Raw genomic sequence first — 24,880 nt, 5'->3', positions numbered from 1 at the left:
ACTTATTTCGACTTGTCGTCACAGCAGTTGACTTAAACTGGAGCTCAACAAGTTGGTCGCAATTGAAGTAACAATGAAAGAGAGGGTCAGTAATTGGCGGGCCCAATCACGTCTGTTTAACAGTAAACAAACACAGCGGTTGCCATGCGGCTTCTTATTGCGTTAGCTTATCCGTCCATCAGTTATTGTGGCAAAACGGGCCGCAGTGTTTTTCTCTACAGGATGCCGCCCCTCCTCCCTCCCCCCTCCTGATATCCGCTCGGGCACCTCACCCTGCTGGCTCTGCGTTTGTGTTGTCATGGAAACAGGCGTGTGACAGGTCCTGGGTGGGTGTGAGGGATGAGCTGAGGGGGTAATGGCTGGGCTTTTTACAGTAGAGACGTGGGGGGGGGGAGCGAGGCGGGGATGCTTGATGGGACGCCGCAAGGGCTCTGACACGGAAGAGGAGGAGTGAGACTATTTACTGCAGCCCCGCTCCGAGGCGTTCGGTCATTGTGTTGTTATAACTGACCTCGAATCAGCCGTGTCGTCTATCTGTGCTCATAGCGTGCTTTTTACTACACAGGCCTCAAATTAAGCCTATCCCAGCTGTCTTCGGGCGAGAAAGCGGGGTATACACCCTAAACTGGTGGCCAGCCAATCACAGGGCACATATAGACAAACAACCATTCAAACTCACATTCATACCTATGGACAATTTGGAGTCACTAATTAACCTAGCATGTTTTTGGAATGTGGGAGGAAACATTCCTTATGTTTTAGTGCAGTAAATACATCTGTATATTATACTGATGATGTGTGTCTTTATTTGAAGAGCCCAGAGAGGGGCTAACGTCATTGCAGCACCCCAATGAATGCGTCCCTCAGATGCAATACAGTATGGGAAAGAAGTTGTTTTTTTTTAATATTCATATTGGTACATGTTTGTATATTTGAGTGTAAAGTTGCTGTGTGCACGGGTAGAACATGCAAACTCCACACAGAGATGGGCGGGAGTGGAATCGAACTCGGGTCTCCTAGCTGCTCATGCAGGGTCTTGAGACACATGCTAACTCGCAAACTAGAGAGCTAGCCACCTAAACTGTAGCCTTCAAGTTATGTCCTTTAAACTTAAATAGGCAAAAACTTACCACTTCCACACGGATAGGGAGGATAACTATTAACAGTTATTTAACCTTTAACATGAACGTAATAATTTTTTCTGGGTACATGATACCATACAGCATCCATATCAAACTTGCGCAGGCCGCACTAACATTAAAACTTTCATATCAAGGCGGGGGCCTCAAACTAGTGTCCTGCGGGCCACATTTGGCCCGCGGGCCGCGTGTTTGAGACCCCTGCTTTACCTGTTTCAGGCCTCCCAATCTCCGGACGGCCCAGAAGTCATTAGAATTCCAGGACAACTAACAGATCCTTCCAATTTGTGAATGCGGCCTTCATTATCTGGTTGCCGCACGACTCCTGGTACTCTTGGGTTTGATGCAACTGCAACCATAATTCACAATTAGGACAAAGAGGGATGGGCGTAGATAGTCGGAAGTATCAGGATTTGTACGGATTTTTGTGTAACCGGCTTCTCCTTTGAATGAATGAGGCGATTATTAGCAAAAAGGCACTCTTCAGGTGTCCTTGACAGAGTGGGGATTCCGGTTATTCCCTGTGTGTGTGCGTCAAGCGTTCCAATGATTTACTTTTCTTTTGAGTTGTTTTTCTAAAAGGCAGGATCTGCAACACGACACCGCACGTCGCCGGCACGATTCCACTCGGGGGGGGCGCACCGTCGATTCCAAAAAAAAAAACGCCATGGCGCTCCTTCTGCTGATGTAGGTCAGCCCCACCGCAAAGTGCGTATTGATCTCGGGCGGCTAAATGATATTGCTGTGTCTGCGAAGAAGGTGCCCGCGCGGACGCTTTCATTTGAGGCAGAGGAGAGCCAGGTCACATGACCGATTTGGAGGGGGGGGGGTTAGGGTTGTGCAGCTGTTTTGGAAAGCAGGGTAGACGCAGCTGTTTGGCCACTCCCCAAGACTAACTAATTAGCATAAAAACCCCCTCAAAACATGTGGCTTTTAAGTTATGAGAGGCTGAATTGTTTCCCCGCCCTCTTTGGCCGCGACATGTCGGTGCTACTGGGTGCTAGCATGTGGTTGGCACCTTTCCTACTGGCACCAGAGCGAGAACTTTTTAGGATTTAGTAGTCCACAAATATGCAAAGAGAATCAGTCAGTCCATAGACTCCAATCTGGGGGGGGGGAATAAACAACAACACTGGTTGCTGTACGCTCAGCAGCCTTTCTCACCCTCCTGCTATAAAGCCCGTCGGAATGCGAGGATTCAGTTTCGGGGCGTTTGGTTTGTGTGCACTTTGCGAGGGTTAAACTGACCAGCGCTCCCTCGCTCGCTCTCTTTGCTGACTCAGCCGTGTTCCTGCGGTGACCTGAAACATGGTTGCCGTCTTTATTTTCTTTGCACCACTGCAGGGGGGGTGGGGAGGGGGTCTCCTCAGTTGACCTGTGTTCTCCTCCCATACTGTGCTAATGACATCTTGCTTTATGGATATTAGAATTACAACTGCTCATGTCCTATTCCGCACTTGATAAAAAAAAAATGGACTCGCACTCGGCAAATGCATTACTTGCACTTGTCTGGAGTGTTTTCCAGTTTAGAGGATTAAAGTTCCCCTGCTGTTTTCATTCACAAGGAGACAAAAGCAGCATTGGGCTAAATTTGTAGTTGTAGTAACAGTTTAGTTGGAGTTCAAACATGCTTAACAGAAATGACTAAGAAATGTATTATGTTTAGTAGGAAGAAGCTTAGCTTATTTATTGATCTCTGTTTTGTGGTTTACTATGATTTCTCAGTGTATATTATTAGTGGAGTGCAAATGCAAATTTAAGCAAATGTTACATATTTTTTGTCTAAATTAAGCATTTTCGAACATAAAAATATTCTAATTGCACTACAATACTAACAGTTCATTAACGCTAATTATTTAGCTCACATTTAGGCACAATAATAATAGCGATCATTATAATAACACCGACTCCTGTACTCGACTAAATCCCAGATTTAACTTCCTGTCTTGTTTATCTCTAAAATGTCTACTATGTTTGGTAATATGAGTGTACCGGCGACTGTGGGGGTGTTATATCACGCCTACAGAGCTCTAATCGTGGTCAAATTTGAATGTGGAATGTCATAGACAGGTTTGCTATGCACTAACGATGTAAACGTTCAGTTTATTAGCATTGAATCGTACTTTGCGGAAATTCACTTATCACGGTCGGGTCTGGAACCAATTAACCGCGATAAACGAGGGAGTAGTGTAGCTAAATTCGTAGTTGTAGTAACAGTTTAGTTAGAGTTCAAACATGCTTAACAGAAATGACTAAGAAATTTATTATGTTTAGTAGGAAGAAGCTGAGCTTATTTATTGATCTCTGTTTTGTGGTTTACTATGGTTTCTGAGTGTATTATTAGTGGCGTGCGAATGCAAATTTAAGCAAATGTTGCGTATTTTTTGCATTTTCAAACATAAAAATATTCTAATTGCACTACAGTACTAACAGTCTATTAACGCTAATTATTTAGCTCACAATTTAGGCACAATAATAATAGCGATCATCATAATAACACCGACTCCTGTACTCAACTAAATCCCAGATTTCACTTCCTGTCTTATTTATCTCTAAAATGGCTTATTTTCTCTGATAATGTCTACTATATTTGGTAATATGAGTGCACTGATGACTGTGGGGGTGCTATATCACGCCTACAGAGCTCTAATCATAGTAAAATTTGAATGTGTAACATCATAGACAGGTTTGCTATGCAGTAGCGATGTAAATATTCAGTTTATTAGCATTGTATCGTACTTTGCGGAAATTCACTTATCACTGTTGTGTCTGGAACCAATTAACCGCGATAAACGGAGTAGTGTGTTATGAATTAATAGTGTATTAAATAATATGTGGAAAAAAACAGTATATAAGACCTGTTTGACTAAAGTAAACCAAAAAATCAAAGCTGCCTTTTGCACAGTACTAGTGCAAAGTATCAGTTATTCCCCTTAAAAAGCCACAAGGTACAATTTTGACTCTGATGGCTTTGCCCCGTAAAGGTTAAATAGTCTTAGTCACCGGGTCTACCTGACCTGGTTGTCGCTCTGTTTCAGCATGGGACTTTTGCACATGGAGAGAGAGAGAGAGCTGCTTCGCTTTGCTTTCCTTCCCCCTCTCTCTCTCTCTCCTGCCTGTCTGGTCCAATTACATGTTCCTCTGTCAGAGCAGCAGCACTCCTAATCAGGTAATGCCAGGCTTTAAAGTCGTGCCTTAAAATGTTCTCCTGCAGAACACCACTACCACTTTTTTTAAATATATATATTTTTTTTTTTCAAATTTGTCCGACTGAGCGTGGATTCCCAGGCTGAGCATTGTCCTGTCACATTGTCTCACGCTTTCGCTAATAAAGTCAGTGACATACTTGTGTCAGCTGATACCTGGGCCCCCCCACTTTCTCTCCACTGGAACTAATTCCATACAAACTGTGACAGGCATTAAATGGCGGCGGGGCAACATAAGCAGGCGCAGGAGCTGACTTGTCACAAGACAAGCTCCTCGTACATAAACACGTATGCTTATTATTCTTTCTGACTACTTTTGCTCGCCTTTTGTCATTTATGACTGTTTCTACAGGAGTTTAGTATGCGCGTCACCGTCGTCGGTTGTCATAGCGATGACAGCTGCTCTGACGTGAGCGTCAAATGCGGTTGTCATTTGCACAACTGGGCTTCATGCACAAATTCTCCTGCATCGTTTGTGTATGGCAGCGGGGCGTTCGATGTAGGTCACAATATTCGGGTGACAAGGTGACAAAGCAAATGTTTTTTTTTTTTTGGAATAACAGAAAATACAAATATACAGGGTAAAGAAAGAGCATGTGAGGGTTACCGTAAATTCCGTAAAAAAAACAAAAAAAACAGTTATAAGGCGCGCACGTCACAAGCAACCCTTTGGAAATTGCAGGAAGTCATTACTCAATATAACAGTCTTCATGTTACAAACATTAAACTCATCACACAGCAGCTTAACACTCAAGCATTATGGTTCACAAATATACAAACATTGACTAATGTGAGTTTAAAGGGGACCTATTGTGCTTTTTTAACTTTTTTGACCTGTTGTATTATCGTGTTAAACAATGCTAGAAGTTTCAGAAGTGAGCCCTTTCGAACACCGCGTTTTGTGATGTCACTGCGATCCAGACTTCTTTGAGCTAGCACTCAGTAAAACCAGACCGATGTATCTGGAAATCCTCAAGACCTATAACAATATTAATAATAATAATAATAATAAGTTGCAGATGGTAGGCTGCACGGCGGTCGAGTGGTTAGCGCCAAGATCTCACAGCTGTTCAATTCCACCCTCGGCCATCTCTGTGTGGATTTTGCATGTTCTCCCTGTGCATGCGTTGGTTTTCCCCGGGTACTCCGGTTTTCTCCCACATTCCAAAAAAACATGCTAGGTTAATTAGCAACTCCAAATTGTCCATAGGTATGAATGTGAGTGTGAATGGTTGTTTGTCTATATGTGCCCTGTGATTGGCTGGCGACCAGTCCAGGGTGTACCCCGCCTCTCGCCTGAAGACGGCTGGGATAGGCTCCCTCCCACATTCCAAAAAAACATGCTAGGTTAATTAGCGACTCCAAATTGTCCATAGGTATGAATGTGAGTGTGAATGGTTGTTTGTCTATATGTGCTCTGTGATTGGCTGGCGACCAGTCCAGGGTGTACCCCGCCTCTCGCCCGAACACAGCTGGGATAGGCTCCCTCCCACATAATAATAATTTGTCATTCATAAACCTGGAGACACGGCGGCACGGCGGTCATGTGGTTAGCGCGCAGACCTCACAGCTAGGAGACAGCTGTTCAATTCCACCCTCGGCCATCTCTGTGTGGAGTTTGCATGTTCTCCCCGTGCATGCGTGGATTTTCTCCGGGTACTCCGGTTTCCTCCGACATTCCAAAAACATGCTAGGTTAATTAGCGACTCCAAATTGTCCATAGGTATGAATGTGAGTGTGAATGGTTGTTTGTCTATATGTGCCCTGTGATTGACTCGTGTGAAGTATTCCTTCAAAGTGATGGACATTTAGAATATTTACTTTAGTTATAATAGGTTTTCTTGTATATTCATTCGCAGTAGCGCTAGCTGGCAGAACTCATACACATGTTCTACTTCATCATGTTGTATTATATTAAATATATATATATATTGTCTTATTTTCATTAAAGCTATTTCAAGGTAATGCATTCTAGAACTGTAATTATAATCCAGTGAAACCGTCATTTTTGCCCAAGGTTGTCATACCGTCTGAACCTCATACCAGCCCATGGCTAGCCTGCACCATTGGACCAATACACAAGAGACGTTGCACCCTTGTATCGACTGCCACTGAGGTCACAGCTGAAGCAGCTGCCTGTTGCCATTTGAGCAACAGATGTGCTAGCACCTGGCAGGAGTCGGCCTCTCCATCAGAGAAGGCCGTTGAAATCTGCTGGCGTGGCGTCAGCATGCTTTATAAATACATCCGAGCAGACGCGTCTGTCGGTGTTATCAAGAACGGGCCTCAAACCGGAGTTGTTCGGCCTCGAAACCCATCGTTAATCCTTTTGTGTTGGGAGACATAGTTGGTTTCTCTGCAGTTGAAATTGAAAGACTTGTTTGTCTAGCTTTTGCACCTTTTTTACCTTCAATGTTTACACATGCAGATAAAGGAGTTGGGAGTACAGGCATGGCTTGAACCTCAGTAATGTACTGCATTACTTTTGATACTCTGTTGTCTATGTGTTTGTAATATGGTGGACATACAACTGATATTGTTTTCCATTTGTAATTCCAGTGTTTACATAGCCGAATCGTAGAATATTGTATAAGAACATAAGTTGTAGCAGCGCTAGTGTTCAGTTTTTCCGGTAAGGCACAGAGGCATACTAAGTTCCCAGGTTTTTTAGTTTGTTTCTTTCTGCTTTTTCCCGGTTACGGAATCTTTTTGATCTTTTTGATCCCAGGTACACGATGCAAATGAAGTGATTTGCCTTTTAACGAGTGATTGTTCAAACGGGTTCCAACTATTTCTTGCAACTGAGGGACAATGAAACGTCAGTTTTTGTAGGACCCAATATTTTCAATCCAAACTGCTATTTATCGGTGTCTCGATTCGATTTTCACAAAGCTAAAGAAACGGTATCAGATTATATTGTCCCACATCCGAAATAGCCAATAATATTGCTCAGTTCCGGACGATGTGATGCTAACGTGTTAATAAGCATAAAGTAGAAGTGATGTCGGCTGTGTGTGTTTATTTTGTTGAAGTCCAAAAAAAGACAGCTGGGCGCAAATCATTTTTTTTTTTTTTCCTATGGTTGCACCGAACCGGGGAAGTTTAATACAACCAAACTCTTTGCTCATTTCAAACAGCATTACACAATAAAGAAATCATTCGCTATAACAAAAAAGAGCGTTAAGTAAAGTCGGGTGGATGTCACCGGTTTGCTGTCTGCTGTGCGCAAAACATACGTTTCCCGTGGTCGCACCAAACCGGGGAAGTTTAATACGACCAAACTCTTTGCACATTTCAAGCAGCATGACACAAGAAATAAGTCATTCACTATAACAGAAAAGAGCGTTTAGTAAAGTCGGGTGGATGTCGCCGGTTTGCTGCCTGCTGTGCACAAAACGTACATTCCCTGTGGTTGCACCGAACCGGGGAAGTTTAATACGACCAAACTCTTTGCACATTTCAGTCATTCTCTATAACAGAAAAGAGCGTTGTGTAAAGTCGGGTGGATGTCACCGGTTTGCTGCCATTCGGGCGCAAAATGTACGTTCCCTGTGGTCGCACCGAACCGGGGAAGTTTAATACGACCAAACTCTTTGCACATTTCAAGCAGCATTAAACAAGAAAGAAGTAATTCGCTATAACAGAAAAGAGCGTTGAGTAAAGTCGGGTGGATGTCACCGATTTGCTGCCTAAACGGGTTGCAGCGTCAGTCAGACCAAGAGTAGGATTTGTACCCAAAACCTTCCGTTGGCCCCACCAGCTGTCTAACTGGTAATTGCATAATTCTCAATCTTTTAGAATGGATGTTTATGTACCAGACCTTAACCCGAATTTGTTCAAAGCAATTAGATCAGGTGTTTTCATCGAACGGGGACATGGTCCTTGGTCCTTGGTCCTGATTGAATTGAAGGCCATAAGGGGGTCATTTAGGAGGCTTCCCACCCAGTCGGGCTCCATTGGTGTTTAGCCCCTCTGTGACCTGGTCGTTCTGGTCAATTTCTGGCACATGATCCCTCTCCTCTTTTGTCCCGTGTAAACCTGATTAGCTTGGCTCATTAGCATTGTTAGCCCAGGCTGGGTGTCAAAGCCTTTTTCACTCAGAAGGAGCCTGATGCCAGCCTGTTCGTAGGGATGGAGGGGGGGGGGGGGGGGGGCGGGGGCTAGGATAAGGCCTCACAAGGTTTTTGTTCACCTCCCACGATTTGTTTATGTCTTGTTCTAAGCGATCACATTCCAAGTATCGATGTTTGTGATTGGTTGTTTTATTGCTGAATGTCATCCTTTGGTCTTAAGTGGCGGCTCTCTTAGTTTTCCCATAACCGCTTATTCATTTTCATAAGTTCTTTACAATACATTGATGTACGTGTTAATGTTAAGGCTTTTGTTCCGTCGTGTCAGTTCAAAGTCATCCCTGTCGCGGTGTAAACTAGTTTTCACGCCCCTTGCTTTATTCTGTCACTCAATCCCGCAGATCAAGCGCGAGCATGTGACAGCTTTAGAGCGCAGAGGAAATTCCTCTAGAGGATGAGAAGTACGGCGCCTTGAAAGTGAAAAGAGGAAGGTTAAATACGGAATTGCATAAGCGGAGAGCTTTTCTGCACTTGTGCAAAAGATGGTATACTGGGCATGTGAGGGCCTTTTTTTTTTTTGGTTTAAAACTCTTGGCTCATTGCCGTGGTTTTCCTCCTATCATCTTCCCACATTGCTTGCAGGCAGTGATCATAATCATAATCATTTTTTGGTTGTGTCTTCAATGTGATCTAAGAACCGTTATACTTGAACAACTCAACATGTCCGACTTGGACTCAAGTCACAATTTTGATGACTTTGGACTCGACTCTGATAACTGCTTGTGTTCAAGTTCATGTCCGGCAAGACACCAAATCTTCCCACAGAAGCGGCCTCATTGAATGCATCATTAAGAACACAATGAGTGGCGGTGATTAACACGAGGGAATGTGGCAACATCATTTCATCAGCATTGACACATCACAAAGTCATGGTATTTTATTCGGTAAACACCAAATAAAATACAGTTTTGCCTTGACTTGGGACTTGAACTTGCTCATCTTTACTTGAGACATGACTTGAGATCTTTTTCAAGACCTGAGACTTGAAAAACACTTGACTTTCTACCACCTCTTGCAATCGCTGATAGCTTATTGAATTGCTGTGAGTTGCAACTAACGATTATTTGCTACGTAGATTAATTTGAAGCTTGTTTTGATTAATCGGCTAATCATTTAGGCCCGAGACGGACCAAATCAGTATGATCCAAGTAGAAACCGCTAGTGGTGTGTTCCATAACACACCAGAAAAGAACCTGTTTTTCAAAGTCAAAGCTGATGTGTGTGTATAACTTCTTAAAACACAAAGATGATTGGTCTGCTTTAAGGAAATGTTAGTTTTCCCGAATAATTAATATTTAGGCTATAACTTAGGCATTGATTAAATAAAAAAAAGTAATATAGTATAATAATAATATAAAATATACAAATATATAAAAATATAAATATTATATATTTAATATAATTTAATTTAATATAAAAATGTATAAATATATATATTCATATATATATATAAAATAAAAATATACAATATTATATATTTAATATATATAACAATGTTCAAAATAAATAGATCCTATCCATCCTACTCACCCTCTCAATGTTCCACCCTTGATGTAGTATCACAACATCTGACTTTTGTGTTCACATAAAGTGTAGTTTGCTATGTGGCAAAAGTAATGATGTTCTTTAATACAATTCAAAGGCAGCATTTCCGGAAATGCTGCAAACGTTTGACAGTACAATTATATTATTATTATTAGCGGTTTATTTGTTCTCAATAAAAGTATCCTATCCATCCTACTCACCCTCTCAATGTTCCTCCCAACGTCAACATATGACATACGACATACTGCATGATGTATCAAGGAACGCTGGTTTACTTTACTGGTTTAAGTCGGTACGAGCCACCGTGTGATGTGCTCCCCAGCTTGCAGGCATTTCAGCGAAATTGCTCCGGTCGACCAACTCCCCCTCCCCCACATCGTCCCAACAGCACTGCATAGTTCTCCAGATACCACTTGTATTTTCTAATTATCCAAAGGGGAACTTGACTTCAAATTGAAACTTCTCTCTGTGTCTAATTGTGTGCCATGATTAAAAAGGCACACTGTGTTAACGATGTAATAGGTTGCATAGGTCCCCCGGGGGGTGAATAGACCCTGCAGACACTTCTGTGCTAACGTAATACAAACATAACTATTCTATTTGTTATATGGAGCATACACCCTTTACATACGGTCACATGCTTTTTTTTTTTTAATCGGACTTAAATAACCACTTTCGTTCTCAAAAGCGGCTTTTATGTTTGAAGTGCATATCCGTTCTATGTATCTTGAAAGTGATCAAGCTCGCACTTAATTTTCTCATCAGGCGGCTTCTCTCCCACTGAGTGAGACTCTTACCTGTGATGGCTTCAAGGACAGCGACTGTGAATGCGCTTGGGAAAACCCGTATGGAAGCTGTCTATACTAAAAACATACATGGATTTTTATCAGATTCATGTTTTCTTCTTTTGCTGCCCCTCGGTTTCCTTTAGAGCGTTGTTAGTTTTGCATTAGAACACACACACATGCAACAACAACAACAAAAAGCAGCTCTATTCTTAAAGCATGCCCCCACGGTATTGCAGTTATTTTATTATTTTTTTATGGCAATGGTGCTGACTCATCTCATGTTTGCTCTTCTGCCGTGTCTTCCAGCAAAGGGGAGAGAGAAGTGGATGATGCTTAGAGCTTTCCTGATGTTGCCGTCTTGCAGCGATGGCCTGAGGGACTCTGTGCACTGAAACCAAGGTAGGAGGCGCTCCTTTTTTTTTTTACGCAATACCACAACTGCGCTGCGAGTAGTAAGCAACTCAGAGCAACCGACATTAAAAACTGCCGTGTCAGCAAAATACAGCAAATGAAGAACATAAGGTTTCAATAGAAACACACAGAAATTACATCAACTTCATCATTTTTTTTATAGATTCCGACTCATTGGTAGTTTTTAAAAAATGTTTTCATGACAAAATAAGATTTCAGAAATAAAATTTTCTTGAGTTTATGCCAGGATTTCTTCTTCTTTCAGTTCTCATTTGACTTTTTCGCTGTTGTGCAATAGTGAGCCCACTGAGCTGTTTCCTAAATTTGCTATATCTGTGCCAGCTAACTCTCCTACAGTCAAAACAACCAATCCCTACTGTGCTTTTACCAACCTCCGTATATTACCATGTACACATGCGTCTGTTTTCCTCGCCTCTGGCCTCCAAACAGGAAGCCAAAGCGCTCGCTCTGTGCACTGGTTTAGCACCGTCACGCTTTAAAGAACAATGGCATTCCATAGAACAAGGCAGTGAGACCTCTTGTCAGTATTTCGGCCACTTTGTTTGTGTGTGGGGGAGTGGGCGGGGTTGCTAGCATACACACACAGTGCGGCAAGGGAGTGTCAGAGGAGTGATGCAAGGTAATGATGATTGGGAATATTAACATTTATTTGAAAGTGGTGGCATCGTAAAAGGTAACACAACGAACCAACGAAATCATGCTCTTTAATACAATTCAAAGGCAGCATTTCCAGAAATGCTGCAAACGTTTGACAATTATAACATTAGTGTTTTTTTTGTGAGATCCTATCCATCCTACTCACCCTCTTGATTGTCCTCCCTTGACCCAGATGTAGTATCACAACATCTGATTTGAATAGCATGTTTATGTTTAATACCACCCTGTGTTTCTGTGTGTTTTGGCTCTCGACGTGTCCTTTGCTCTTTTAATACAATTTAAATGCAGCATTTCCAGAAATGCTGCAAACGTTTTACAGACGATTATAACATAAGTGTTTTTTTTTTGTGGGATTCTATCCATCCTACTCACCCTCGCGATCGTCCTCCCTTGACCCAGATGTAGTATCACAACATCTGATTTGAATAGCATGTTTATGTTTAATACCACTCTGTTTTTCTGTGTGTTTTGGCTCTCAGCGTGTCCTTTGCTCTTTAATACAATTTAAAGGCAGCATTTCCAGAAATGCTGCAAACGTTTGACAGACAATTATAACATTAGTGGGTTTTTTGTGGGATCCTATCCATCCTACTCACCCTCTCGATCATCCTCCCTTGACCCAGATGTAGTATCACAACATCTGATTTGAATAGCATGTTTATGTTTAATACCACCCTGTGTTTCTGTGTGTTTTGGCTCTCAGCGTGTCCTTTGCTCTTTAATACAATTTAAAGGTAGCATTTCCAGAAATGCTGCAAATGTTTGACAGACAATTATAACATTAGTGGGTTTTTTTGTTCTCAATATAAGTATCCTATCCATCGTACTCGCCCTCAATCGTCCTCCCTTGACCCAGATGTAGTATCACAACATCTGATTTGAATAGCATGTTTATGTTTAATACCACCCTTTGTTTTGGCTCTCGGCGTGTCCTTTCAGTTATACAGATATTTAGACGTAAAGCGAGAAGATGCATGTCCTCTGGCTGTATGCATCACCATTTCCTCACAGAATTAGTGGAATAAAGCGCCCGTGTTTGTCTTCAATGAGTCCTCTTTTATTTGAGTCATTTCCCTACTAGGAGCCCACATGAAGACTGATTACATGCATTTTTTTTGTCTGTGCCCCACAGTGCTATTTGCTCTTTCTGGAGGCAGGGTCCCTCATTATGTGATTGCATAGAGACTTGAGACATTTGGCGCTTCACTTTTGATACCATTTAATGCCGAGTCATGCCAAGCTCTGTGCCAGCTTCACACACTGGGCGTGTAACTCTAATGAAAGCGCTGATAACTTACACAATTACAGGGATGGCACATAGTAGCATGCTCTATCCCTCTCAGCAAACACACAAAGACCCCCCCTCTCTCTTTTTCCATGCATTATACAATGAGACACGGGTGACTCAGCGTGTCTCAGGGCCCACCTCTGGTGATTATGCATGCTGGTTAGTTTAATTTGTGTGGTCATATCAGCTGAAGTTTGGTCGAAAAAATGTATCAAATGATGCTTTGCTTGAACGAATGAACTCCGACAATTATGATGCTATAACCCCCCTTTCTTATTAAAAAGCATTTTCAGCTCTTCCTGTCTTAGAAACATATGAAATATTGCTAAAAAGTTTATTTTTTGAATATTTTGTTTAGGGATGTATAGTCCACCCTGCATGGGACAATCCACCTATCCACAGATAGGTGGATTGTATTGGGGAGTAGCCGTGCCGGGCCCCCTGCCTTCCTAGCCCCGATGTCAAGGTGCGGTGCACCTGTTTTTGAACATATGAAATTTTTTCCCATGCTATTAGCCTTAAAACTGATCTCAGTTCATATCAAAACAGTCAAGATGCATATATTAGACCAGGGGTCTCAAACTCAATTTACTTGGGGGCCACTGGACCTTGGGTCTGGGCGAGGCTGGGCCGCATCAGGTTTTCCAAAAAAAACAAACAAAAAAAACACATTTATTAAAAACAGAAAAATGAATAAACTTTGCTTTGGTTCCGATTTTCTACAATAAAAACTCTGATAAAACATTCCACTGTTCTCAAATATCTTAATTTTTATTTTTCTACACAAAATAAGATGAAAAATAAATAAACAAATCCATCAGTAATAAATAAATAAATATAATAACAATAAAACGGCAAATAATAAAAACTTAAGAAACCACATATAGTTGGTGGGTAGACAAATTATTTTTTTCAGATTTAAAATTAACAAAGCATTATTAGAGCCCTGTAGACATGACAAAACACGACTATAGTCACATTTATACTCTTTTTATTTACAACATATTGCGCAACTGCAGGGTCTTGACACATGCTAACTCGCATGCTAGAGACCTAGCCACCTAAACGGTAGCCTTCAAGTTATTTCCTTTAAACTTAAATATCCAAAAACTTACCACTTCCACACGGATAGGGAGGATAACTATTAACAGTTATTTAACCTTTAACATGAACATTAATGAAACGTAATAATTTTTTCTGGGTACATGATACCATACAGCATCCATATCAAACTTGCGCGGGCCGCACTAACATTAAACTTTCATATCAAGGCGAGGGCCTGAAACTAGTGTCGGGCCGCGTGTTTGAGACCCCTGTAGACATGACAAAACACGACTATAGTCACATTTATACTTTTTTTAATTTACAACATATTGCGCAACTGCAGGGTCTCGAGACACATGCTAACTCGCAAACTAGAGAGCTAGCGACCTAAACGGTAGCCTTCAAGTTATTTCCTTTAATCTTAAAAAAGCCAAAAACGTACCACTTCCACACGGATAGGGAGGATAACTATTAACAGTCATTTAACCTTTAACATGAACATGAATCAAACGTAATTTTTCTGGGTACATGATACCATACAGCATCCATATCAAACTTGCGCGGGCCGCACTAACATTAAACTTTTGGCTCGCGGGCCGCGTGTTTGAGACCTCTGTATTAGACACACATTGACATTCAGCAGCCGTAACATTTAACTAAAGCTCACACAAAACTGGGAAAAAGTCAGTTCTATATGATGTATAAAATAAGGTACTATTGCGTTATCAAGCTAGTTGACATGCTGAATGAAAAACTGGGTGTGATACAGCAACAACGTGCACAGGTTGCACTACCAGAATTAAAAAAAAAAAAAGAATGTTTCTCCTGAAATCCAAGCTGTCGCTCCTTGCTTGTTGTCTCTCCCGTCCCTAGACAGGATGGCTCCAGCTATGTCCTGGAGCGTCTGCTCTTGTGATACCTAAGATATAATGCATACAGCATGCCTGCCATCACCTCCTTTCAAAGTCAATAGTGTTTATTTGTAGCCGTTTACAATACCTGTTGGTTCATTTATTCATGTAATCTTCAAATGAGCTCGTGTATTGGAATGCCATTGAGTTTGAAGAAGATGCAACCTTGAAGATAGTGGATCCACGGCACTTAAGTCGTCTTATTTTATGCAGTGGTATTTATGAGCGGTGGCAAAGAGGTATCCGGGGGGGCGGTTGGTGTACCCTTTTTGCGAGTGAACTCGCATCACTACTTGAAAGTAGTAAAATAATGGGCGGAAAGGTCATCTTTGTACAGTCAACCACAGTGCCCAAGCGCCAATTACAGTCTGGGTTTTCACAGTGTGCTGCCAATGACGGGGAGTTTGACATTACCTTGTGAACAACGGTGAGAAGTTTGCCAAATACGGGAATAACAAAAAAATTAACAAAGCATTATTAGAGCCCTGTAGACATGACAAAACACGACTATAGTCTTTATTTACAACATATTGCACAACTGCAGGGTCTTGAGACACATGCTAATTCGCAAACTAGAGTGCTAGCGACCTAAACGGTAGGTTATTATGCCCATCACTAGACTCCACTGAGCACAAGCTATTGTACCATACAGACGTCTTGCATGTAGTCTTGAAGTTATTTCCTTTTTAAACTTAAAAAAGGCAAAATCTTACCACTTCCACACGGATAGGGAGGATAACTATTAACAGTTATTTAACCTTTAACATGAACATGAATCAAACGTAATAATTTTTTCTGGGTACATGATACCATACAGCATCCATATCAAACTTGCGCGGGCCGCACTAACATTAAACTTTCATATCAAGGCGGGGGCCTCAAACTAGTGTGGCCCGCAGGCCGTGTGTTTGAGACCCCTGCGCTGAATGCTATTTAATGGGTTGAATACATCGCTAATTTTTGTCATTCATAAACCTGGAGACACGGCGGTCATGTGGTTAGCGCGCAGACCTCACAGCTAGGTGACCAGGGTTCAATTCCACCCTCGGCCATCTCTGTGTGGAGTTTGCATGTTCTCCCTGTGCATGCGTGGGTTTTTTTTTCCAGGTACTCCGGTTTCCTCCCACATTCCAAAAACATGCTAGGTTAATTAGCGACTCCAAATTGTCCATAGGTATGAATGTGAGTGTGAATGGTTGTTTGTCTATATGTGCCCTGTGATTGGCTGGCGACCAGTCCAGGGTGTGCCCCGCCTCTCGCCCAAAGACAGCTGGGATAGGCTCCAGCACCCCGCGACCCTCGTGATGGTAAGCGGTAGAAAATCAATCAATGAATGAATGAAAATATTCCTCAGGCTGCACGGCGGATGAGTGGTTAGCACGCTGGCCTCACAGCAAGAAGACCCAAATTCAATTCCACCCTCGGCCATCTCTGTGTGGAGTTTGCATGTTCTCCCCGTGCATGCGTGGATTTTCTCCGGGTACTCCTGTTTCCTCCCACATTCCAAAAACATGCTAGGTTAATTAGCGACTCCAAATTGTCCATAGGTATGAATGTGAGTGTGAATGGTTGTTTGTCTATATGTGCCCTGTGATTGGCTGGCGACCAGTCCAGGGTGTGCCCCGCCTCTCGCCTGAAGACGGCTGGGATAGGCTCCCTCCCACATTCCAAAAACATGCTAGGTTAATTAGCGACTCCAAATTGTCCATAGGTATGAATGTGAGTGTGAATGGTTGTTTGTCTATATGTGCCCTGTGATTGGCCGGCGACCAGTCCAGGGTGTAGCCCGCCTCTCGCCCGAAGACAGCTGGGATAGGCTCCAGCACCCCCGCGACCCTTTTGAGGAAAAAGCGGTAGAAAATGAATGAATGAATGAACCTATCCTTTTCCGACTGTTCTTATATTCAGGTCAAGACAGGACTTAATCCTCATTTGTCTCGGCATACTTCTGCAAGTGAAGCGGTAGACTTTGAGAAAGAGGAAAGCCATCGTATTCTTTGCACGTAGCAGGAGGAGACAGCTTAATTGACTCACCAAGATTCTCCCACATTGTTGCCTAATCAAAGTTTAACTACCCACGGCACAGTGGATAAATGGAGTTGTCAGATTTTTCTTTTGAGTATTAATCTGTGCCGCCTTGGAGTTAATTTCACTGCCAGGTTGTTGCTAAGGCTAATATTTGGCCATGGTTACGCAGTCAACAGACATCCAGATCATGGACTGCTTCTCGATCGCTGTAGTACATTTAGTTTCGTCTCGAAGAAGCCCTTAACTCAGGGGTCTCAAACTCAATTTATTTGGGGGCCACTGGAGTTCAGGTCTGGGTGAGACTGGGCCGCATCAGGTTTTCCAAAAAAAAAAACAAAAAAAAAAAACGCATTTATTAAAAACAAAAAAATTAAAAAAAATTCACTTTGGTTCCTATTTTCAAAAATAAGATGAAAAATAAACAAATCAAGAATGAAGAAAATCAATCAATCAGTAATAAATAAATATAATAATAATAAAACGGCAAATAATAAAAACTTAAGAAACCACATATAGTTGGTGGGTAGACAAATTATTTTTTTCAGATTAAAATGAACAAAGCATTATTAGAGCCCTGTAGACATGACAAAACACGACTATAGTCACATTTATACTCTTTATTTACAACATATTGCGCAACTGCAGGGTCTTGAGACACATGCTAACTCGCAAACTAGAGAGCTAGCGACCTAAATGGTAGCCTTCAAGTTATTTCCTTTAAACTTATATAGCCAAAAACTTACCACTTCCACATGGATAGGGAGGATAACTATTAACAGTTATTTAACCTTTAACATGAACATTAATCAAACGTAAAAAATTTTTCTGGGTACATGATACCATACAGCATCCATATCAAACATTAAACTTTCATATCAAGGCGGGGGCCTCAAACTAGTGTCCTGCGGGCCACATTTGGTCCGTGGGCCGCCTGTTTGAGACCCCTGCCTTAACTAATATTTGCATACCCATTCTCCATTGCATTGTTAGCCAGACAGATAATCCCAGAGTCCAGTTGCTTAGGTTTCCCCAGATGATTCCCGCCATTAGAAGTCTAGCGGTCCCGCCCACCCGCCCGGTTCCGAAACAGCCTGTACAGACAGTCTGACTGCCCCCCGTCATTGAGACGTGCCTCGTACTTCTAGTCTCTCGTATTTGTCTCAAACATACAGTGACCCATCGTTACTGCTGTGTCAAGGAGACCAAGTGCACCCAATCACATCCCAGCCCCGGCGGGGACGGGCACAACCAATCAGCGCCTGAATCCCCATGGTAACTTGTGCTGCTTGGAAGCTCACGGTAACAACCAATAGGAATTACCCGTGCCACTTGGCTATTAAGAGATTAACAGCCTGATTTCTGCTGTCATTAATAAAAAGCACAGCCTCCACCATTGGAGGAAGACCCTCCATGGGGGTTAAAACTCCCAGCAAGGACACGGCAACAATTGTATGGAAGTCGCTTCTCATTTATTAATGTGTCTAATCACCTTTTCTGCATCTTCATCCGTTTGAGCAGCGACCCCACCATTAGCTCAAAGTAGGTCACTCCGGGCCAGAAGGGAGCCCGACTCGTTCTATGATCAGCCTGTTTTTTTTTTTCCTTTTCCTAAGCCATGCTACATCTGCTGTACTCTGCCCTGCCTTACGTAATGAAGGAGCAGTTGGAGGCATGTACGCGTATCATATCTGTTTCCATGGTTAGAGTGGCGAGGAGCGGCTGTGCTACACAGCAACCCCCCCCCCTCGCTTCCCTTGAACGCTGCGCTTAGGAAAAGCCTTCGTGGAGGGTGGGAAGTTCCCTACGCAACAAATAGCAAGCGACGACAACTCTTTTTTGCTCATGTCAACACCCGAGTTTGCATCATTCTTGTAGTCTGTACTATGCTGGTGGTTTTCAGTTTCTAACTTTTCGACGGTTAAAGTGTCAATGATTGGTTATTATGCCCATCACTAGACTCCAATGACAAGCTATTGTACCATACTGACATCTTGAATATTGTTGGGTGCACATGACGCTGGTGGTTTTCAGTTTCTACCTTTTCCACGGTTAATGTGTCAATGAGTAGTGATGAGCATAATAACCAGACTCCAATGACAAGCTATTGTACCATACTGACATCTTCAATATTGTTGGGTGCACATGACGCTGGTGGTTTTCAGTTTCTACCTTTTCCACAGTTTTCAATGATTGGTTATTATGCCCATCACTAGACTCCACGGACAAGCTATTGTACCATACTGACATCTTGCATGCAGTCTTGAATATTGTTGGGTACACTTAACAGTTAACGGTGGTTTTCAGTTTCTACCTTTTCCACAGTAAATGTGTCAATGATTGGTTATTATGCCCATCGCTAGTTTCCACTGACAAGCTATTGTACCATACTGACATCTTGCATTAAGTCTTGAATATTGTTGGGTGCATATGACGCTGGTGGTTTTCGGTTTCTACCTTTTTTCCATGGTTAATGTGTCAATGATTGGTTGTTATGCCCATCACTAGATTCCACTGACAAGCTATTGTACCATACTGACATCTTGCATTAAGTCTTGAATATTGTTGGTTGCATATGACGCCGGTGGTTTTCGGTTTCTACCTTTTCCAGTTTTCAATGATTGGTTATTATGCCCATCACTAGTTTCCACTGAAAAGCTATTGTATCATTCTGACATCTTGCATTAAGTCTTGAATATTGTTGGGTGCATATGACGCTGGTGGTTTTCAGTTTCTACCTTTTTTCCATGGTTAATGTGTCAATGATTGGTTGTTATGCCCATCACTAGACTCCACTGACAAGCTAATGTAACATACTGACATCTTGCATTAAGTCTTGAATATTGTTGGGTGTATATGACACTGGTGGTTTTCGGTTTCTACCTTTTCCACAGTTTTCAGTGATTGATTGGTTATTATGCCCATCACTAGACTCCACTCACAAACTATTGTACCATACTGACATCTTGAATATTGTCGGGTGTACATTACGCTGGTGGTTTTCAGTTTCTAACTTTTCCACAGTTTTCAATGATGGGTTATTATGCCCACCACTAGACTCTACTCACAAACTATTGTACCATACTGACATCTTGAATATTGTTGGGTGCACATGGCGCTGGTGGTTTTCAGTTTCTACCTTTTCCACGGTTAAAGTGTCAATGATTGGTTATTATGCCCATCACTAGACTCCACTGTAAAGCTATTGCACCATACCGACATCTTGCATGCAGTCTTCAATATTGTTGGGTGCACATAACGCTGGTGGTTTTCAGTTTCTACCTTTTCCACGGTTAAAGTGCCAATGATTGGTTATTATGCCCATCACTAGACTCCACTGTCAAGCTATTCTACCATTTTGACTGTAAATATTGGCATTCTGGGCGCAGTTTTGAATGTCGTCGGTGCAGATTATTGCTGTGATTTTTAACTTCTACCTTTTCCTGAGTGAAAATAAAAATAATCACGCCTATCGCTATACTTCAGTCACATTCAGTTTTTCATGACCTGCTTCATTTTCTCCACCTTCCAGAGGCTGATATGCTTTGAGGATGAGTGGCGTCGGGGAAAGCTCATCTGACCCTGCAAGGGCAGAGTTACGGAAACGTAAAGAATGTTCGGCTGAACTTCTTGGACCCAGGTGAGCACTTTGCACCGAGCCGTGTAAATTAATCTGCAAAAAAATTCATCTTACAAGCACTATTTTGTCAACATGAATCCATGCAGGACTCTATGAAGGGGCGTTGAAGGTACTTGGAGCAAAATTGAGTGCGCTAGCGCCTCTTGCCAAGATTTATAGTAGGAGTTCAGCGCTGTCATTTAGCAGCTAGGAAAATGAGAGCTTTCTTCACGCGCTTTTTCTGCACCATGTTTTTTTTCCTCCCTTGCACGTTTTATTTCATTGAACTCGAATTGAACGACAAATACTGCATTTTCTCACCCCACTTTTTATACTTTCTCTGTTTTGTCCACAGTCCCAAGCGGAGCAACGAGAAGCGCAACCGCGAGCACGAGAACAAATACATAGAAGAGCTAGCGGAGCTGATCTTCGCCAACTTCAACGACATTGACAACTTTAACGTCAAGCCCGACAAATGTGCAATCCTAAAGGAAACTGTGAAGCAGATCAGACAGATAAAGGAGCAAGGTACCACCTCAGTGAATATAACACTTTTCACTATTTTCACTATTTTTCTCAAGCTGCCGTGCCTCCACTGAAGTCTTCTTTTCTTGCTAAAACACTGATCTATTGTGCCATATTTAGATTATGCCATATTTGGAATGTTTGGTGCAGATTGACGACCAAAATAACCAAGCCAATGAAAGCCAAATGTGTTTTTATTAGATTTTGGGATCAATTTATTATGGAATAATAATAACGCTCTCTTCATCGCGTCATCATGTAATGTGCTTAGTAATCAGGAGCACACTGTTGGCTTCCCTCGCTTTCTATCCTGAGCCAGAACACCAGCTAAATCAATCTCACTGTGGCTGAATTGTTTGCCAGATGCTCATTTGAGGTCCTTGTAGTCATTTAAGATCTTTCTTGGATCAAAAACACATAAGATTTCAGGAGCTCCGTTGTCCTTAAAATTGTTTTTAATCAGCCAGTAAATTGCATTTGCTGGAATTTATAATAGATTCACATGTCGTTGGAGATGTGTAACTTTTAGGAAGTCATAGAAATGTGTGTAGCTGAGTAAGTTTAGACTGAAGCTCAAGCTGAAGAAGTCTAATTATACGTGGACAACACTGATGTCATCTTGTTTTCTGTGACAGGGAGCCCAGCCTTATGTAACATGAGAAACACCCTCTGAGTCTATGCTACTGTTTGTACGCTGGTGTGTTGTGTATGATTTTTTTCGTACAAATATACCGTACCACACAGCGAACCTCATGAATCGATTGGGCTTGAAATTTCTCACACATCTCTTCATACATTCGAGCCACATAATTTTATTATGTACAGTATACATTATGGCGGCACGGCGGTCTGGTGGTTAGTGCGCAGACCTCACAGCTAGGAGACCAGGGTTCGGTCCCCGCCCTCGGCCATCTCTCCCCATGTTCTCCCCGTGCATGCGTGGGTTTTCTCCGGGTACTCCGGTTTCCTCCCACATTCCAAAAACATGCTAGGTTAATTGGCCACTCCAAATTGTCCATAGGTATGAATGTGAGTGTGAATGGTTGTTTGTCTATATGTGCCCTGTGATTGGCTGGCCACCAGTCCAGGGTGTACCCCGCCTCTCGCCCGAAGACAGCTGGGATAGGCTCCAGCACCCCCCGCGACCCTCGTGAGGAAAAAGCGGTAGAAAATGAATGAATGAATGAGTATACATTATGGTGGTTGTGAACTGGTTTGTCAGCGGGATCCATCATCACCCTTTAGTGAGGTTATCCAGCATGCTCTGCGGGTTGTAAGTGCAGGCATAGTTTGCATTGTTCTAGTTTAAAACCGAACCAAACATGCTTTCTTCTATTGTGGAGTGGCATCATCACCTCTTTATGCCTAAAAAAAAACAAACATTAGAAATATGTCTTTATTTGTCACTCTGTAACGTGAGGTTATCCAGCATGCTCTGCGGGTTTTAAGTGCAGGCATAGTTTGCATTGTTGTAGTTTAAAACCGAACCAAACATGCTTTCTTCTATTGTGGAGTGGCATCATCACCTCTTTATGCCTAAAAAAAAAAAACTTTTTTTATTTACAACAGATTGCGCAACTGCAGGGTCTTGAGACACATGCTAACTCGCAAACTAGAGAGCTAGCCACCTAAACGGTAGCCTTCAAGTTATTTCCTTTAAACTTAAATAGCCAAAAACTTACCACTTCCACACGGATAGGGAGGATAACTATTAACAGTTATTTAACCTTTAACATGAACATGAATCAAACGTAATAATTTTTTTTCTGGGTACATGATACCATACAGCATCCATATCAAACTTGCGCGGGCCGCACTAACATTAAACTTTCATATCAAGGCGGGGGCCCTCAAGCTAATGTGGCCCACAGGCCGCGTGTTTGAGACCCCTGATCTAAAGAGATGGTACCTGTTTTATGGCGCCAGCGAGTTTTTTTTACAGCTTTCTTCACACTGCAACTGCTTGTTCATGTCAACACTGCTGCCTTCACTGGCCGCTGCCTGAGATAGCCACCACGCCGATGACAGTCGTCGGCTTGTTATGGATTATATTTAGCACCCGCAAGGGACCGCTTTTTTTTTTTACAAGTGATCGGTTCCTCCCTCAGTCTGTGGCACACTTCTTGAAACGGACAGAGAGGGCCAGTGAGGGGCCACGCTGACATTGAGTGATGGGTCGGTACCCAGGGCAGCTGTGCCGCTATACGGCGCCCCGTTGGGCCAGAAGAGGGTCCCGCTGATACAAACATCATTAACTCTGAAAGAGATGAATGTGGGTCTGTGTGTGTGTGTGTGTGTGTTTGTTTTTTCAGACGTGTTCATCCAGATGTAAGGCGGCAGATTCCTAAAAACAGGAAGTGCTCTTTTACTAGCGTTTTTGCAATATCTTTCCTTCTATGCAGACTGTAAAGGCTGTGATTGGTTGGGTTTTTTTACGCCTTTTTTTCTGATTTCAGATCAACATCTACAATAAAAGTGATTGATCCAACACGTTTATCAGTTCCGGCACCAGTATCACAGCCATTCTCTCTTTAATTACTATTGTTCACTCGAAACAAAGGATGCTAACAACCTCAATAGGCAATGAATTGTGGGTTTGTTTTTTTTTGTTTTTTTTGCAATGTCGTCTTAAAATCTGAATCCTCCTCTCAGAGAATAATTTTCCACTTCTGCAGCCGTGGAACACAAAGAATTATCCTTTATTTGTATTATTATGTACTCCCACAGTGTTTCTGTAATTGCACATGACAACATAATGCATCCGGCGCTCACTAACAACCTTTTGTTGTAGCCACGGCAACCTGCGAAACAAATAAATGACAGCATAAAAAAAGAAATAACATTTACATGTAGTAGGTCAGTTCTTGGTTTTCTTTTCTGTGATGTAGATTTCTTTTTTTTTATGTTTTAACTTTCACGCATTCGCCAACAGAGAAAGCGGCCGCAGCCAATGAGGAGGAGGTACAGAAGTCCGATGTGTCATCGACGGGCCAGAGTGTGATTGACAAAGATGCCTTGGGACCAATGATGCTGGAGGTGGGTAGCGAGGCTTTTTCTTGACTGATGATGCCACGAGAATTTAACATCACAGATATGAGCACACAATTACCCCCCCACTACTACTCACCCACTACCCCCCACGCTGACTTTGAAGCTCTCATTCCAGCATAGGCTCCATAATTTAATCCTTGATTGATATATATTTAAGAGCCGTCCTCCGAGACGATGGCAAATGGGCTAAAAGTGTCCGTGTGTGTGTGTGTATGTGTATGTGGAGTAAAAGCTTGCCAGCATCTTGTATCTGCCCCGGATTGGCTGTAAATCACAGAGCGCAGCAATGGCCTCATTGTCCTGCGGAGGGCCACTGAAGTGCTTACGTATAATGGGAAAGAAAGCAAGAGCCTGATGAATGAATCACTCCATTGAGCCCTGTCCTCACGCTCACATCCTCCCTCCCTTTTCTCTCGCTCACTTCTTCAATTCACTTTTCCCTCCCTAGCCCCCCCCCCCCCCCCACCCCCCCCTTCTCTCTCTCTCTCTCTCACCCGTATTCTCTTCATTCGCCTTCAGA

The 24,880-nt window shown here is 42.4% G+C and overlaps 1 protein-coding gene across 3 annotated transcripts in view; it reads left to right on the top strand.

The window, feature by feature from the left end:
* ncoa2 (nuclear receptor coactivator 2) overlaps positions 1–24,880 on the top strand; it is a 54,480-nt gene that overhangs the window by 3,644 nt on the left and 25,956 nt on the right. For all 3 annotated transcript variants that reach the window (XM_058059399.1, XM_058059398.1, XM_058059400.1), the window contains exons 2-5: positions 11,115–11,207; positions 20,698–20,805; positions 21,140–21,312; positions 24,242–24,345. In XM_058059399.1, the coding sequence (XP_057915382.1) occupies positions 20,717–20,805; positions 21,140–21,312; positions 24,242–24,345 (366 nt within the window). In that variant the 5' untranslated portion in view covers positions 11,115–11,207; positions 20,698–20,716. The remainder of the gene's footprint in view (positions 1–11,114; positions 11,208–20,697; positions 20,806–21,139; positions 21,313–24,241; positions 24,346–24,880) is intronic.

Source organism: Doryrhamphus excisus, chromosome 21 (assembly GCF_030265055.1).
Source record: "Doryrhamphus excisus isolate RoL2022-K1 chromosome 21, RoL_Dexc_1.0, whole genome shotgun sequence".
Taxonomy (NCBI): Eukaryota; Metazoa; Chordata; class Actinopteri; order Syngnathiformes; family Syngnathidae; genus Doryrhamphus; species Doryrhamphus excisus.
Note: the sequence above shows the minus strand (reverse complement) of the source record. Positions and strands in the feature narration are given on the sequence as shown.